The sequence below is a fragment of the Nelusetta ayraudi genome, unplaced genomic scaffold, assembly GCF_046127955.1.
Source record: "Nelusetta ayraudi isolate G7.1 ecotype Tasmania unplaced genomic scaffold, CSIRO-AGI_Nayr_v1 ptg000136l, whole genome shotgun sequence".
Classification (NCBI taxonomy): Eukaryota; Metazoa; Chordata; class Actinopteri; order Tetraodontiformes; family Monacanthidae; genus Nelusetta; species Nelusetta ayraudi.
In genome coordinates this window covers 5,132,074-5,149,119 of record NW_027466186.1, presented here as the reverse complement: position 1 = coordinate 5,149,119, position 17,046 = coordinate 5,132,074, and the positions used below count along the sequence as shown (strand labels likewise).

The 17,046-nt window shown below is 41.6% G+C and overlaps 1 protein-coding gene across 1 annotated transcript; it reads right to left on the bottom strand.

Moving 5' to 3' along the window:
• Positions 1 to 488: 488 nt before the first annotated feature.
• slc6a3 (solute carrier family 6 member 3) lies at positions 489 to 13,975 on the bottom strand. Its single transcript, XM_076012844.1, has 16 exons — positions 13,597 to 13,975; positions 12,670 to 12,822; positions 11,816 to 12,026; positions 10,832 to 10,963; positions 7,731 to 7,947; positions 7,289 to 7,427; positions 6,916 to 7,050; positions 5,985 to 6,088; positions 5,082 to 5,206; positions 4,765 to 4,877; positions 4,323 to 4,451; positions 4,009 to 4,108; positions 2,594 to 2,694; positions 2,233 to 2,400; positions 2,004 to 2,075; positions 489 to 1,874 (listed from the first exon to the last, which is right to left on the bottom strand). Exons 2-16 carry the CDS (start codon positions 12,754 to 12,756, stop codon positions 1,851 to 1,853), a joined length of 1,857 nt encoding a protein of 618 aa, XP_075868959.1. The 5' UTR covers positions 12,757 to 12,822; positions 13,597 to 13,975; the 3' UTR covers positions 489 to 1,850.
• Positions 13,976 to 17,046: the final 3,071 nt, after the last annotated feature.

Here is a 17,046-nt window from a genome sequence, read left to right as displayed (position 1 = left end):
CTGTGTGGATTGTCCCTGACATGATGCGTTCCATTTCCGTTTACCGTAAAGAACACTTGGGATTCAGGGTCATGCTGACCAATCCAGAGGATGCTCCCTCGAGAAGAGGCAATCTTCAGCTGCTCCCAATCTTTAAGATGACTGAAGGTTTTTTCGATTTGCACATTTGAAAACTCTGCTTATGTTTCATTTTTAAGAACTTATAAGACACATGGATTAAAATGTGAGCTCTGAAAATGTTACTGTATTTATCCGTCTGATGTGGATAATGCAAGCTTTCATATTGTATTTAATATAATACAAACATACAGCTAATTAAGATGCTCCAATACATTACAATATATGTGTGGCCACACATTAAATCTGGCATTAAAAACAAGGTTTGTCATGATGTATGTTACATTATGAAAGTTACATTGAGTTTTGCCAATACAAGACCATAAAGTTAAATAATGGGGAACAGCAATGTCAAAATGAGACACTTGATATAATTTAAACTTTATTTGACAGTACAAAATAAAGTCACAGAGTCAGAAACACCACAAGGTACAGTACAGGAGCACAGTTTGGGATATATCGATCCTTTTAGTTAGTTACATGTACCACAAGGTGAAGACAAGTCAGTACTGACCTGTTTGACAGCATCTCAGTATTCAATATAATACAGAAAGAACAATACAAGCCCCTCTACGTTACTTTTACATAGATATGCAAATTATATTATTGTATATTATCTTACACACTATATTGTCTTTGCAGCTCAATCAAAAGCAGCTTTTGGAACAGTCTTGAAACACTGAACAAGGTTCTGTAAACGGTAAAATTAAAGCGTCACGCTTTTTGGAAAATGTGAGTCTTGTGGCATTCATATAACCTAATTAATATGTTTCTCGTGATACCTGAATGTGAATAACGACACGTGCAGTGGCCACAAAAGTAGACCGCAAAAAGCGAAACAATGCACTGAGTTAAAGATAGAGTGTGAGACATCAATATCTGAATCTTTACTTTAGTCTTTGGTTCGTCGGATCGGCAATGTGTCTGAAACCATTCTAGTTCATTTAGCATCAAGCAAGTCTGATGATAGTGGCGATGTGCTGTTCCGCAGTGGAGTAGTTTAAGCACTTTCACATGTAAAGCTTGGTCCTATTTAAGAAAGCTCAGGTATTGATTCCCCACTCTTCATTTTCCAAAGCCATGTTACAAAGTGCTTCACCAAAGGAGGATGACACCATGCTGTCTTTCGTCTGTTGCTGTTCTATCCAAGAAAATGTTTCATGTAAACAAAAACACAAGAGTAGTATTTTTTTTTTTTTGCAGGATTCATACGTGTGTGTCTAACAGTCTTTAAGTAAATGCAATAGATTGATACATGTTCAAAACTACGTCGGAGAGAAACATTACTTGGAGATCATTTGTCATAGAAACTGTTTTGTGTGAATGTCACAAGTGGAAGTGCAACTTAAAAACGCTTCACAGGCTAAAGTGTATGTGTGCGTTTGTGTGGGTGTGCATGGGTGTGCATGTGTGCGTACGTGTGTGGGTGTGGGTGTGTGTGTGTTACAGATGGAAGAACCGGCCTGAACACCACATTGACGTTTTTGACTGAGTCCCATTCAACACAATACATAACTTCACATGAAGGAATTACAGAGGATCCATTGGAACTTAAGATCAATTAAGTTTCTATGGGTTTTTATTGGCACTTTTAACCAGCCCCTCCCTTTCTCTGCCACTATCATTGTAATCAGCCTAATAGCTACACGTACGTCTTTCTTCTTCGCTTCTTAGACCTTTGCCATGCCATTCAGACACTTAAATTCCATGCTTTCATTCACTTTTTGTGTTTTTCAAACCACCAGCCAATGGTGAAGCTGTTGGGGGGGGGGGGGGGGGGGAGTGAAACATAATTACAATTACAATGGGCTGATTGAAAGAGAATGTGTGTTGTATGTTATTCGGCTACAGCAATAACCAGACATCAGAATAAAGCCGAGACTTACTGTGAACTGTCGAACTTCTCCATTGTCAACCAAATGATGCTCTGTCTCTGGGGTGATAGCGTAGGCCAGTCTCTGTTGGAGGGCAAAGAACAAATATTTATTTGCAATTCTTTGGATTCAAAATCTCAACAGATTTAAGAAGAATGTGCTCCTTTTTAAACAAACGCCCTTAAACAGGTCAACATTTATTGATTTTATTCCAATCCCTTTCCGCCAAACTCCGACTTACATCACAAAACTTCCCAGGCAGCGTGCACAGCTTGTAGATGGCGTACAAGGGCACCATTGCCATGGAGGACATTGCCAGACACCAGCCCACCATGTTTGCCCAAGGAGGAAACATGTAGGAGTCGTAGACTGGAGGGTTGAACGTGGCAAAGCTCACCACCACCATGAACTGTGAGAGAATGTATTCGGGACAAAAAGCATTGAAAGTAGAAAAGCGAGTTCATGTTGCAGCTGCAGCTGGGATGTAAAGGTGTTGCTCTTCCTTAGTGCAGGTCCTAGGTTTGCCAAGACACCAAGGTTGACTTGTTTGTGTGAGCGTGTTTTCATGTTTGGGTTCTCTTAATGTTTCTGTCTACACTCACCAGAAGGAAGCATGGGCTGACAAACTTCCAACACAGTCTCCAGTACCTTCCTGGCCGCTGGCCAATCATCTCCTTGATATCATCACTGAATCGGTCCACTCCTAACACACATGGAAGTACTTGATATTCATTCATACATTTTTAGAAATGCAAAAGAAACACTAAAAGTGATTTCTGGATTATTTCAGGGATACAGTATTACGTGTGCAAAAAGGCAAAGTTCTGCACAGCAAATATGTGCAAGGTCCCACAAAGTGTCAGTAAAGGGCATTTTTTGCAAGAAGCAGGAAAACTAAATGTGATCTAGATATTGTTTGGGATTATTACCCATGCAAAGCAATGGTAAAATATGATATGATGATAAGTATTTTTTTTAACGTTAAGTCTTTACAATTCTAAACAGCCACTGAAGTGGCCGCACTTTTCCCCCTTACTGGCAACAGAGTGCGCACAAGTCTTGAATGTCCTTAACAGCACCTTTTTGCCTTATCACGACTTCCCTTTTCTCGTAAAACTAGATGCACATTTCACCCTCATGCCTTCCTCTCTGCCTGCAGGAAAATAAACCGAGCCTGACAACCAGGTACTTGGCGAATCTAAATGTTCCTATGCTGCAGACAGCTGAAGGAAAGACCACAGTGATCAGGGGGTCAAAGGTGCCTGCCAGCAGTTATAGCATTGGCAAAAAAGGCCCAATGAAGCCTCAGGCTTGATTTATCTGACTTGCCAAGGTCAGAACTCACCAAATTGGGGCAATATGGTGACCTCTCCGCCTCAGGCTGATGAAGATTTAGCCCTTTGTGGATTCCTCTGCAGTCGTGGGGGGAAGAAACTCCAATACACTTCCAGTTCATATCCAGCATTCTGACTATATGGCGAGTTGAGTTTTTCCTCTTAAAAAAAGGTCCACAACGTCGTTTAAAAGCGCCTCTCATTTCCCTTGACACAAGTCATTTACCAATAGCAAGATGCCGTTTTGTATAAACCAATGTGTCATTGACATTGGGACATCTGGAGCCAAAGCTACTTTGAACCCCACCGTACTTGGCACACACAGTAACAACAGTCTACAGCCCAGCTATTAGACAGCTGACTCCTGCCCATGTCAAATCAAGATTGCCCGTTGCTCAGCTGCAATTTTCCTCATGTGGAGGCTGCGCCGGCTGCACACCAAGGTGTTCAGCCGTCAAAAGCCGTCAGCTCGCGAGAAGGACAACACCACAGTGTATTCTCACATCTAACAGACAGATGAACAGACGGCAAAGGCGGACAGCCCGGCTTCGCTGCAGACTCCACCTGTCTAATAGGACCATGATCCACTGAGGCACAGAACATCTATACCAGAAAGATTTCTCATCAAACACTTAATACAGTATCAGCTTTGCTGGCCATGAAACATGAATCATCTCTCTCACCGTAGAACCACGAAATGCCGATGGCCTCAATGAGCACTCCGAAGAGAATCGATGTTCCTGCCGCAAAGTGATCCAGCAGGGTGAACACGTACATCCCGCCCTGGGGAAGCATAGTCAAATGCAAAACAAGCGCGTTACTGTATTAAAGTCAGTCTGACGCTATAGGCTGAAAGGAGGTAAGATATATACATATATATATATATATATATATATATATATATATATATATATACATATATATGTTTGGACACACCTTCTCATGCAATATTTTTTATCTTTACTACTCACAACAACGCAAAAAAAAATGCACTTACATTGGTAACACAAAAGAGTGACATAAGAAAGGTGCCGACAACAATGAATAGTGTGAAAAGCTCTCGATGCTTGTGGAGGACTTTAAACTCGTCTATCAGCCCTGTGATGACTGATTCCATCCCACCCATCTGCAACAGAAACACAGAGAGTTTGGGACAACGTGAAAAGTGAGCATTTCCGAGCACAGCTACCAAACAGACGCTCAGAACAAGTGGGAATAATTATTCTGAGTTTATTGGGAATATAGGTGCAGATCCATCAAATATCAAATGAATCTCTGGATTTCGAAAACCTTCTACTTCACAAACTTTGACCAAAACAACCTCTGACACCTCTAAGATTTTTCTTTTTTTAATTGATAAAAATGTATTGTATATACACATATGACCCGGCTGACACGACGGGCGTCCCATGTGTGAGTGCATGTGGGTGCATCCTCACAGCGCTGTCGATTCCCAGAGTCAGCAGCATGATGAAGAAGATAACCGCCCACACAGACGACCCAGGGAGCGTTGCAATGGCTTCTGGGTAAATAACAAACACTAAGCCCGCACCTGAAGATCAAGACATTGCAGAATGACATAAGAGGGAGAGAGGCAAAGAGAAAACTCAACCATTAAGACTTGATTCAAAAATGTGAGGTACTTTCATGAAATGTACTTCAATGAATAATCTGTACAACTCTGCTTGCTGGCATAAAATCTCAACATGCTGATGTTGTTGTTAGAGGAAATGTTTCTCATCATCGATGTCTCTACCGTCTCTGGCAACTTTGTCCAAGGCCACGTTGTGCTTGTGGGACATGTAACCAAGGAAGGAGAAGACCACAAAGCCGGAGAAGAAGCTGGTCAAAGAGTTGATGGAGCTGGTGATGATAGCGTCCCTGAACAAAGAAGTAGGCCCAAAATGAGAACACAGACAAATGTATAGCCAGTCCAAATAGAAACTGTTGTCTGACCTGTGAGTGTCGTAGACTAAAAATGTTCATTTTGTCTTGATCTTCATTGTTCAGACAAATAAGTCGAGACGTAAAGATGTTACCTGCTTGACGGTTTCGACTGCGACTCCAGTCTTTCTCAGTCAAAGTGTCCTCCGACGTGCTGCTGACTTGTCATTTATCGGTTTTAGTCGGTCAGCTGTTAAATGACACCTCAGCAGCACATCAAATGGCGCTTCTGTGGAAGACTGGAGTCATAGTCAAAACTGTCAAGCAGGTAATCTTTACATCTCTACTTATTTGTCTGGACAAAAGAAAATAAGAGTAATGTGAGTGTCCTGTTGTGTACGTTGGATTGATCGCAATCTAAAAATCTGTAGCCCTCGTTTCAATATTTTTGTTGCGTTGTCAAAGTGAGAATCCTCAAGGCGTCTCGCGTCGGTCGCCGTAAACATTAGAAAGCCAAGAAGAAAAAAAAAAGTGGGGATAAAAGCCTCCCGCGTGACGCTGGTAATTTCCAGAGAGTGCGACAGCTCCAATTGCCGTGGCGGCTGTCTGTTTGCACAGCGTGGTGCCAGAGACGCGGCGGGTTTCAAGGTGCTTCAAAGGTTATTGCGATACGCCTGCTCGTGTTGCACGTGCGACTGTGGATGTCAGAGCGATCCCCCCCCCCCCCCCCCCCGTTCTCTCCTCTGTATCCCCCGCCCCATCATGTGCCTTTTACCTGTAACAGTTGTTGGTGAATTTGTTGTAGCTGGAAAAGGCGATTAGCACACCAAACCCCACTCCCAGCGAGAAGCAAATCTGTGTCGCCGCCTCGATCCAAACCTGTGTGCGACAGACCCGGGGGAGACTCGTGTGAAGCGGCAAACAAAAGGCGCAGGAGGGGGAAAAAAAAAAAGCCACTATTAGGGATAATTGCAGGAAACTCATTCAACGGCAGTAGATGAAAGACGCCACTGAATACAGGGGGTAATTTTGCAAATTACTGCTCCATGCATCTATCTAATCTAATTCTCAGGTTGCCGCCGTGCATCTTTCTCTCTCTCCGTCGCTTTTTCCCTCTCATTCTCCACAGCTGAGTTGTGAAGTGGCACATGCTCACTTGTTACACGCCTTCTCTCTTGAAAAAAACAAAAAAAACCAACGGTGTTCTTATATGATCTAATAATGGGTTTACTGCTATTTATGCTATTAGTGAAATGTTTCAACAGCAGGGTACACGCTGTTCTTTTGTCCTTACGAGGACGGCTTCTGGGTTGATATTTGAGATCGCCAACCTCAGAATACAGCTTATTATTTACAAATGAATCAGGCTTCACATTCGGGTTTTATTTTTCAACCATGCAAAGATGATTCTGGGAATTTTTTGTTGAGTGAGTACAATTTTGAGTTGGAACCACTGCGCTAAATTTTTGTGCTAATTATTCATATTATTACTATGAATGATATAGATTGATACTAATCTAGCCTAGTTAATATGAAATCAGACAGGATATTGATTATATTTCTGATTTTAATAAAATGCTATACTGAAAACAAACGGAACAATAAAGAAACATACAAAAAAAAATGAAGTGACGCATTAGTGGAGAGTCGAGGCAGACCGTGTCGTCGTGCCCTCCCCTCCCCCCATCCCTGCTGTCAGAGCTCACCTTGGCTTCGCAGAGTCTCCGGAAGTCCACAGACAGGTAGGCCTTAATGCCATCCATGGCTCCGGGCAGGGTGACTCCACGGAGCAGCAGCACAGTCAGGACCACATAGGGCATCGTGGCTGTGATCCACACAACCTGGAACGGTCGCAGAAGGTTCACGCACGCAAGGGGAAAAAAAATATCTCAAGCCAGAGAGTCACACTTCCTGTACGCATCCCTGAGAGCAAATGTAGAAAAACAATGGCTGAAGAGCCACAGGGAACGTTTCCTTTTGTTTCCAATCATATTTCACACTCCGTAATGCCGACTTGTCCGAAGATTTTCCCGTGAGAGTGAAAGTATATTATCGTGTGGCGACTGTACCGCTTCCTACCTTTCCAGAGGTCTTGACTCCCTTCCAGAGACTGAAGTAGAGCAGGACAATCACCACACCGAGACAGGAGGTCAACTGCCAGCGTGGCCGGCCAAGATCATCGATACCGCTACTGTCCTGAATGTGAAGCACCGCTCGCCTTTGGGGGAAGAAGAAACTTTGGTAACAGGGCTGCACATGTCATTGTGTGAGGCTCTGAAATAACAATCACTAATAACTAACACTGAAGACAGATTTGGAAGTGGGTGAACTGCCAAATGTTCAGCGGGGGGCTCAGACTCTGTGCACGTGGGTTCACGGGCTATAAATCTCTGAATGTGTCAATGAAAACGTTGCTGATGTTCAGGTGAATGCTATTTTCTAAATTTCTACTTCATCAGTTCGAAGCGTCGACATGTGAACCAACTGCTTTCTAAGCATTCCTTTGTGCCCGCTGACTTACTCAAAGTACTCTTGAGCCGGGGTGGGCTTGTAAATGTCGCTGAGGGAGCTGTTGTCTGCGCGGTCGGAGCAGTTGGGACTGTTCCAGGTGTTGTTGCAGTGGACCCACGGTAGCTCGCTGGAGAACGAGGAGAAGAGGTAGAAGAGCGCCCAGGAGATGATGACGTTGTAGTAGAAGCCGACGTAAAGGGAAATGAGGATCACTGTGAAGCCCACACCTGTCAGAAAAAAAAAACCAAGTAATACCAGTGAAAATAGAGACAGAAGATATGAATCATATTCAGGTACCGGCTACTTTATTCATTTGGAGGACTTCATAGAAATCTAACAGCAGAATGTTTTGGTCCTTCTTGACCCAAAACAGACGGACTCTATGCTTCCAGCAAGACAGTCTTTTCAATCAATCGATTGTTCACGATCACAGACATTAAAACTACAGTGTGCTGTCAATTCAGTGAAATTCATTTCGGCTGACACCTGCACAACCCTTGGACAGAGTGAATAAATAAAAGAAAGGAACATCATTTAGATTAGAAAATGAACTGGGAAACAAATTAGCTCTATAATAAATAAGCAGCGTAAGACAGTGAGACACTAAGTGCTACTTTATACTCTAATTGCCTGAGGATAAAAACTGTCCTTGAGGCGCCTGGTGTGTGCCCTGATGCAATACAATGAAGGTAAGGTTATTAAAATCTGAAGGTTGTATAATATTGAACTCAGCACTTCCCCCTTAGGTAGATACATGGCAATATACCCTCTCAACTAATAATGGCAAAAAAAGAGAACAATTCTGTGAATAGAATTGATTTATTTCTCTAAACTTAAACATCTTTTGCCACATTAATGTAATGTATTATCAAAGGCCTTATTTCCGCACATGACAACAGCATGGCCCCAACTAACTGTCATACCCATATGAACAGTCTTCAGCCTCAGAAGTGTCAATATGAAGAAGACAAAGTGTGTGCCACGCTGCCCCTTCTAAGACTGAATTTAATTGATAACCTTTGCAGGAAAGCATGACCACAGCCGCACTTTATCGACTCCTTTGTGATGTGGATGTGATATTTGGCTGAGGAGCGATGCCTCTTATTAGCGCCACATGCGGCCATATTTTCTTCCCATATCTTCGAAATCTGTCCTTCGCCATTTGTTTGTCTTCAAACGCATTGATCCTTGGGGGGGGGGACCAGCGAGTTCATCAGAGTAATTACTGTCAATACCGCCATGTGTATGTGTGTATTTGAACGATTACTGTTCTTTGCCCGCTGAGGAGCGAGAGTGAAGCGTGTGATTAGAGTGTCAACCTGTTCAGTGCGCTCCCTTGACAGATGGCGAATGTTCACACACACACACACACACACACACAGTGGCGATCAGACATGCACAGTCTGTCTCAAAAGGCCCCAACCAGACATACGGGAAGGAATCTGTAGACACAGCGAGGCACCTTCAGACCACCAGGGATGATACGGAACAAAGGAACATAATAGAGTGGCACAGAGGCGAGCGATGATGGTTAACAGTGGAACGCAACAACGGTCTTTGAGGTTAAATGCCAATGTTGTTGAACGATTGTGTTAAATGGGGTTTGAGTGAAGCTACAGGAGTAAAAAAATATATATTTATTTTGATATCTTTCAGTAGTTTGTTGTTTGTGCTGTTTATACACTACCAGTCAAAAGTTTGGACACACCTTCTCATGCCTTTTCTTTTTTTTTTATCTTTACAACTTTCTCCACTGCAGATAGATAGTGAAGACATCAAATATATGAACAAGATATATGTAATTATGCAGCAAAGAAAAACACCTTCAATAACTCTGAATACGCTTTTTTAATAAAGGTGGCTATTTTGAAGAATTTAAATATAAAGCGTGTTTGACTTATTTTACACTTTTACTGTTTCCTACATAATTCCATGTGTGTTCATACGTAGAATAGTAGTATAGTACAATTTTTAGAACTTAATATGAATAAGAAATGATGTTTACTTTAGTTTGTTCCCGTTTCCTTAAAAAAATGTAAAATAAATGAATAAATGTAAACTGCAAAAAGGAATTGTGCAACCAATTTAAAACATTTCCCTGAAGCTTTTGCCTCAATTGGTCTTAATGTTGCCCAGAATTGCATGCCTACTGATGTGTTGAAAAGTACCACTTGTTAGCGTCTGCTCTTGGCTCCACCAATGCTTGACGGAAGGATTTGGACCTTAAGGACTAAAGTCTAAAAGCCCAATTTTCACTCGCTTTCCATCTGAGTGCCAACGGAGGCCGACGTTGCGGGGAGGATAAACAGCGCCTGTCGCCGCTCGTCACAGGGACGAGAGGACAATGGAGCTCGGCGAGCGGATGGACAGGCGTGTGGGAAGGAAAGAAGATAGGACGACGAGGACATGGAGGAGAGAGAGGAGGCTCGAAATTATCAGGCGGAAAGCACGAAACGCAGGTGGATGTATCACAGTGGCAGATCTAACACACCTGCTGGCCAGCCCATGGAGGAGGGAAAAAAAAAAGACATGCAGGTGTCAGGCAGCGGTAATTGGCATGTTCACGCCTCAGGAGCTCCGTTTCCGTTACAGTTTTTTGCAAAATAAAAGCGATATTTCTAAAATTTCGACAAGTACAATTGCGATTTACAGGTGTTTCCATTGAATGGTGTGAAGCGCATAAGCCGTAATTCTCGTAAAGTCTCGTCCCGCGAGAACCCACTTTGAGGAGGAGGGAGGTACAAAACATTTTGGAGCAGATATTTCAGTTGTCACTCCTGCTGTTGCCGCTGTTGTCATCGGGAGACAGACATATTCAGTGTCCTCCTCCGTCCAGACATAACGCACCATTTTCACTTGAAGTGAACTGATCATGTGACCCCGTACGTCACGTCTGGTGACGTGCAAATGCAAAAAAAGTGTTTCCATGACACTTTTGCGATATACGTCTATATCGATACGAAAACCACCTCATGAGAGCGTCAAAATCTTTTAGCCATATTAGAGAGGCTTTTTGAAGTTTAGGTGTTTTCCATTACCAGTTTTTTTATTGCAATTTAGGTTTCGCGCAATTCTAGGGGTAATGGAAACACAGCTTGTGTCTCTTCGTACCTTTAAATATGGGGCAGATCTTCCAGACCCCCGCTGCTCCCTCTCTGTTGTACTGTCCCAGAGCCAGCTCCATGTAGAAGAGGGGCATGCCAGCGATCACCATGAAGAAGAGGTACGGCACCAGGAAAGCGCCTTCGAAGACAAAAACGCAATGAAAGTGGTTAATGATAATTATACGAGTTTATTACCTCACGTTCCCAAACTTGGAGAGGCAGCTGAGATTCAAGTGCAGAATTCCCCACCCGAGATGTTTTTAACTGGACCTGTCAGAGTCCTTTGAAGAGAAAAAGGTGGCAACTGCGGGGCAGGATTCAGTTGTGTGACAAAAACATGAAGCTAAAGCCAGCTTTCTAAACAGTGGTGCCTGCAACACGGATGGTGCAGCTGCATCAGTTTATTTAGGACTGGACTTTTTGCTTTGACAATTTCCTTGACAAGACCAATTTGTTTGCTAATTAAAAACCCTGGGTGAAACTTAGCAGCACAGGTTTGCTTCATAACGTGCAACTCTTCTCTTTTGACATGACAACATGCAGAGTCTGGAGACATGCGCCGAGTCTTGACGAGGGCTACAGCAGCATTTGCAGCTCTTAAACGTAATTAGAACCCTATGTTAAACAGCTGCAATTAGTGACAGTGATTGTTAGCGCTAATCTATTCGTAGCAGCTGCAGTGCCCCCCACACCCATCCCCCCCCCTCTATTTTGATCTCTGGGAAGAGGTGAAAAACAACAAAAGAGTAAGTGATAAGACTTGATAACACACAACATCACACACCTTCACGTCCTCATAAACACTGTACACAGAGGTCATTCATTCATCCATCCATGCAGGATTGATGCGTTGATCATTCAAGTGAAATATCGTAAAAAAGTAAGCATCACTATCATCTTCTTCACTGTCTCATCGTTCTTTAGTGTTGATTGCTCAAGTTGAGCAGCATCATCTTCACACATATACACTCAGCCCTCTGGCCTCTCTCACCTCCTCCGTTCTTGTAGCACAAGTAGGGAAATCTCCAGACGTTGGCCAGGTCCACGGCAAAGCCTATGACAGACAGGAGGAAGTCGATCTTCTTCCCCCAGGTCTCCCTGTCTTCCTCCTCACAGCGGTTCGCCTGGGAGGGAGGCGCAGCCACCAGGGTCGTCGAGGTAAATTGAACCCCATTCTGCTCCTTCACCAGGATCAGCTCCACCTGGAGGGTCACGTTGTTCAGGACTTATCGGCATGAACAACTTCTTAGGTTTTCATAAGACTGAGTTTTCAATAATAAAAAAAAACAAGAAACAAAACAAATTCCATTATTAGAAATGAACCATATCCTACAAGAACAGATAACAGAGGAAAAATAATTATTAAAAAAAAACAAAAAAACAAAACAAACAAACTTACAGTTCAAACACAATGTCCACTTACTGGCCACTTAATTAGGTACAATTTTCTTGTCAAAATTTATTGTCAACAAAAAATAGTTAATCAGCCAATCACAAGGCAAAGGGAAAGACAAGGTAGAGATGTTCACCACGGCTGTCAGATGTGGAAGAAAGAGGATTTAGGTGACTTTGAACATGGTTGTTGGTGCTGGGCAGGTATTTCCAGCCTGGTATTTCACCAAAATCTCTGTTAAAACTCTCACTTTCCGAGACTGAGTCAGTCGTAAATCAAACGAGTCATTTTTACTGTGCAAACATATCAAATCTGGCATGTGCCGCTGTTATTGTACTTTAAAGTCTGCAGCCTGTATGAGAGGACGTACACGAATAGAAAACAGTGAGTAAGAGAACTCAAAGAGACTCAATGTGAGGACTCAACTACAGTTTTGATAGATTTCTCCTGACCTCTTTGGGGCCCATGGTGTTGGGGGCAGGTTTTTCCGGGGCTACGACAGAGGACATCAGGCCGACAGGAAGTCTCTCTGTCAGCATAGAGAGCTGCAAAGGCTTTGGGGTGGTGCTGGTAGTGGAAAAATGTAGGTGCAGCCAAAGAGCCTCCTGTAAAGAGCCAAATAGGACAGAACTGAGGGTATCTTTAAAGACAACAGAGGGGAAACTAATTATATTTCATAACAAATACAAACATATATAGTAGTGTATTCAGCGCAGAATACAATACTCAATACTTGTCAAAAGATTTTTCAAAAACTTTTTTTTAAACATTTTGATGTGTATATGGAAAATGAATCAAGAAAGGCAGATGGCGGCTTGCAGTGGGGGGGAAGAGACCGGTGCTGATTTCATTTCGCACCTGTTGATCGCCATTTTGATCATACGTCTCGCTCAGGGTTGACCAACCTTCAATGGAAAATTTATTTTTTTGCCTGATTTAATGTACATTCCTGTTTTCAAGGCTTAAATTCAAAGTAGTTTTGTGTCCTTGTTGATTTCTTATCTACTATAGCAATGTGTTTTTTTTAAGAGACAGACAGGAAATTATTGAAATGAATGAAAGCATTTTCATACACACCACAGAAAAAAACGCAAATATTTATTTTCTCTTTGACTGTTCACTTTTTATATACACACATTGCAGGACTGAACGCATCCCTTCTGCTCTTCAGGTAATTAAAAAAAAAACAACACTTTTTATGTTGTAAATTGTTTTGAAATAAAAATGAAACTAAATAAATTTACAGATTTTCTAACTTTATCTTGTCAATATTCAGTTACAGTCAAAAGTTCTCATGGGAGAAAGATCATTTCTCATTTAAAAAGACAAAAAACAACTTAACTTAAAAAAGAAACATGAAAAGGGAATAAAACACTTACCTGTGAAAAATATTACATGTAAAAGCTTCTCAACTTGGCAGATGGGATGATTGAATTCCTGCTGTGCTGATGTTGTTCGGTGCAATTGAAAATGTCGCTAACCATAATTTTGTCGACTGTCCGCAGCAGCTTTTTCTTGCATTGATTGCAGGAAAAAAAAATGTTTTTGTTTGGGTGAGAAAAAAATGAAGTGGAAGCAAGACCGAGACGAGGGTAAAGAGGGGTAGAAATGACAGCAACAGTTAATCTCAGAGTTGCTGGGAGCCTCCCACCAGAGCTCAGGGTACCCTGTGGTGTGCTCCGCAGATCCGTCTGTAATACCACTCTTGTAAGAGAAACAATCAACAACACCCTCCTCGCCCCCCGTCACTCAGCATCATTCTCCTCCCTCCTGCCTCACCCGAGCCTCATCTGCTCCCACCCCTCTCTCTCCCGTCTCGGCACCTCCACGACTGTGGGGGCGAACACAGGCACAAATGAGCTATTTTAACACAGATCTCTGCAGGACGAAGGCTGTTATAATTTTAATAGGTATGTTGTTCAACTTAAAATATGTCCGATGATTTGTCTGGGACAAAGTGTTAAAGATAAATGATAAATGATCTCTTTCATTTAAGATTTGTCTGTTTTATATCATTTTGATAAGTAATCCTGTCATTAAAAAGAACAGTAACAACTCACTTTGTTGCCACACACACACAAAAAATAATATTTTAAATGATTAAAGTGTGGCTGATCAACAAGATGGATTATCAAACAAATATATACATATATATACATATATATATACATATATATACATATATATATATATATATATATATATATATATATATATATATATATATATATGTATATATATATATGTATATATATATATATATATACATATATACATACATATATTTGAAGAAACAATGAGTCACCATAAATTAATGGATGTAAATAATATCTATTCACTGTCCCTCATCCTGTGAAACAAGAAAAAAGGACATTTCTCTTTAAAAGCCACATAATATTTCTGTTTCACATTTGCAAATGTACATACAGCACATGCCTGATGTGTATTTGCCTTCCTGCCTATGCAAGTCAAAAAATGTCCTCCTGTATTACTCTGTAACAGAGTATCACCCTGAAGTCTTTAGACAAAAGTCCTGTGATGCTTGACAGGCTTTAACACACAGGCTCTGATATCAAGACTGCTCCAATTTAAAACACAAGCAAAAGCAGGTGGGGCGGGCAGGGAGACGAAATAACACGATCAGCCTGCATAGATTTATGACCCCCCCATATCCAGAATGACGGCTTGTTGTTTGCACACCAATCGCAATGATCAATTGGACACTAATCTCCGCCAAGACGCAAGGCCCTTTAAAGTGCAATCATCTATCAAGCCCTTCGGGTCTCGCATCAGAAATTGCCAGGTCGATGTATGCCAGGATGGACGCGAGTGTTCTGATGGAGTTTACACAACGATGAGGCCACATAATTAAATGTCTTGTTTTCAGAGAGACACCAGCTGGGGCCTGGTGGTGGTGGGGGGATGGAGGGATGGAGGCGGAAGACGATGGGTGAGGTAAAGAAGAAAGACAGAGGAGAAAAGGCAGGACAAATAGTGTAATCAAGAACAATAAATTGGCCTGCAATGTTCTGTAACATGTTTTTTTTTTAGCTTGTCAGCGAACTCCTGAGTTTGCTTCCAGCTCTATTGCTTTAAAAAAAAAAGTTGGTTGTGCTAAAATGTGTTGTTCTGGAAACCAGCCCTCTGTGATGTCATAAAGGGCACCAAAGCCTCTCCCTAGTGACAACACACTTCCGGTCGCAGTTTTAGTGCCTGTCCAAAGACGCGGAGGGTCAAACAACACATTGCTCAGGTGACGGCTAATTTTGTTTTGTGCCACATATAGTGTTCAATTAACAGGATTCAGGCTATATAGACACTACCAGTCAAAAGTTTTGACCTATGAATTGAATGTCCTTTCTTTCATTCTCATGACTATTGTCATCGCAGTTTCTCACTGAAGGCATCAAAACTACATATGAACACACAGAATTATGTAGGAAACAACGAAAGAGTAAATTAACTCTTAACATGTTTTATATTAAAAGTCTTCAAAACAGCCACCTTTCATAAAAGCATATTTAGATTTATTTAAGTTGTTTTTCTTTGTTGCACGATATCTTGTTCATATATTTGATGTCTTCTGTATTTATCTGCAGTGTAGAAAGTTGTAAAGATAAAAATAATAAAAATAATAATAATAATAATAATGAGAAGTTGTGTCCAAGCTTTTGACTAGAAGGGTACATTTAGGCGAATCTGAAAACCTTTTTTAAAAGAACTAATTGTGCAGACATTCCGCTGCAGTCTGGGATATAAATTGATGATGAAACGGTTCACGATGAGACCTTTAAAAACATAATTAGGCATAAACAACAATATAAGCATTGGCAGGTAGTCGAAATATATCTCATGAAGGGAGACATGCATTTTCTGACCACTGTCTTCGTGTCACTCATAAGAAAGAAAGAAAGAAAGAAAGGATTGAGGACACATTCTTGACACAGTGAGTCATGACTCAAACCACTGAGTTTGGACAATTAACATGTCAATCGTGCCCCCCCCCAAACACAAAACGGCGTCTAATTAAAACCGTGGATGGACGAATAATTTTGAAGTAAACATTACATCAGTGATGACACACTTTAAATCTTTAAATACGATCTGCAAGGTTTATTGTAAATGCTCAGACATCTGAAGCACGTTCTGTAAAAAACAAATGACAGCGGGAGGGAAAACTGACATTAGCCGTGTTAGCTAACAGCTACTGTGCAATGTCTGCTCACATTTCCATACTTACCCCAAGTTCCTACTTAATACGTTGGCATGTTGATATGGTTATAGTTTTTTTTCTTCTTTGTAACAGATACGTTAAGTTACTCACAAAGTTTAACACTTCTTCAGGGAGCGCCTCAAAGAGCACGGAAAATACCGCCATCGCTCTCTGGTGGTGAGCTGTGGTACAGGTCAGAAACACTTTTAAATAGCTGATGAGAGAAGAAAAAAGAAAATCTCGGGTTTCTCCAGAACATTACTCTTGTGAGCACATTTAACACCATTTAGAACGTCAGAACGAACATGGTCACAGTGGAGTTTTTTTTTTTTTGTAAGCAAACAAAATCCTGGTTAGAGGGGACAGAGCGTCTACAGACATCAATGTACGATCAACGCAAGAACTTGCACCGTTGCCAATGTGTAATTATTATTATAGGCATTTCCGTTGACAGCTATTGACGGCCAGGTTAACTGGTATTGCCACAATGGATTTATGGGCAGTACCTCAGAACACGCATTATATTAAGCAATAAGCAAGCTCTTAAAAACGACCCACACTGTGGTTATTCAAAATGTCCTGTATACAAGCAGTATCATTTAATTCAACTTCATTC

Excerpts from the sequence above, each read along its gene's own strand:
- slc6a3 (XM_076012844.1), bottom strand. The coding sequence starts at position 12,756 with ATGCTGACAGAGAGACTTCCTGTCGGCCTGATGTCCTCTGTCGTAGCC. Across the intron at positions 4,109-4,322 it reads CACTCTTTTGTGTTACCAAT|GGCGGGATGTACGTGTTCAC; the intron begins GTAAGTGCATTT and ends ATGCTTCCCCAG. Across the intron at positions 2,076-2,232 it reads TGCCTGGGAAGTTTTGTGAT|AGACTGGCCTACGCTATCAC; the intron begins GTAAGTCGGAGT and ends GCCCTCCAACAG.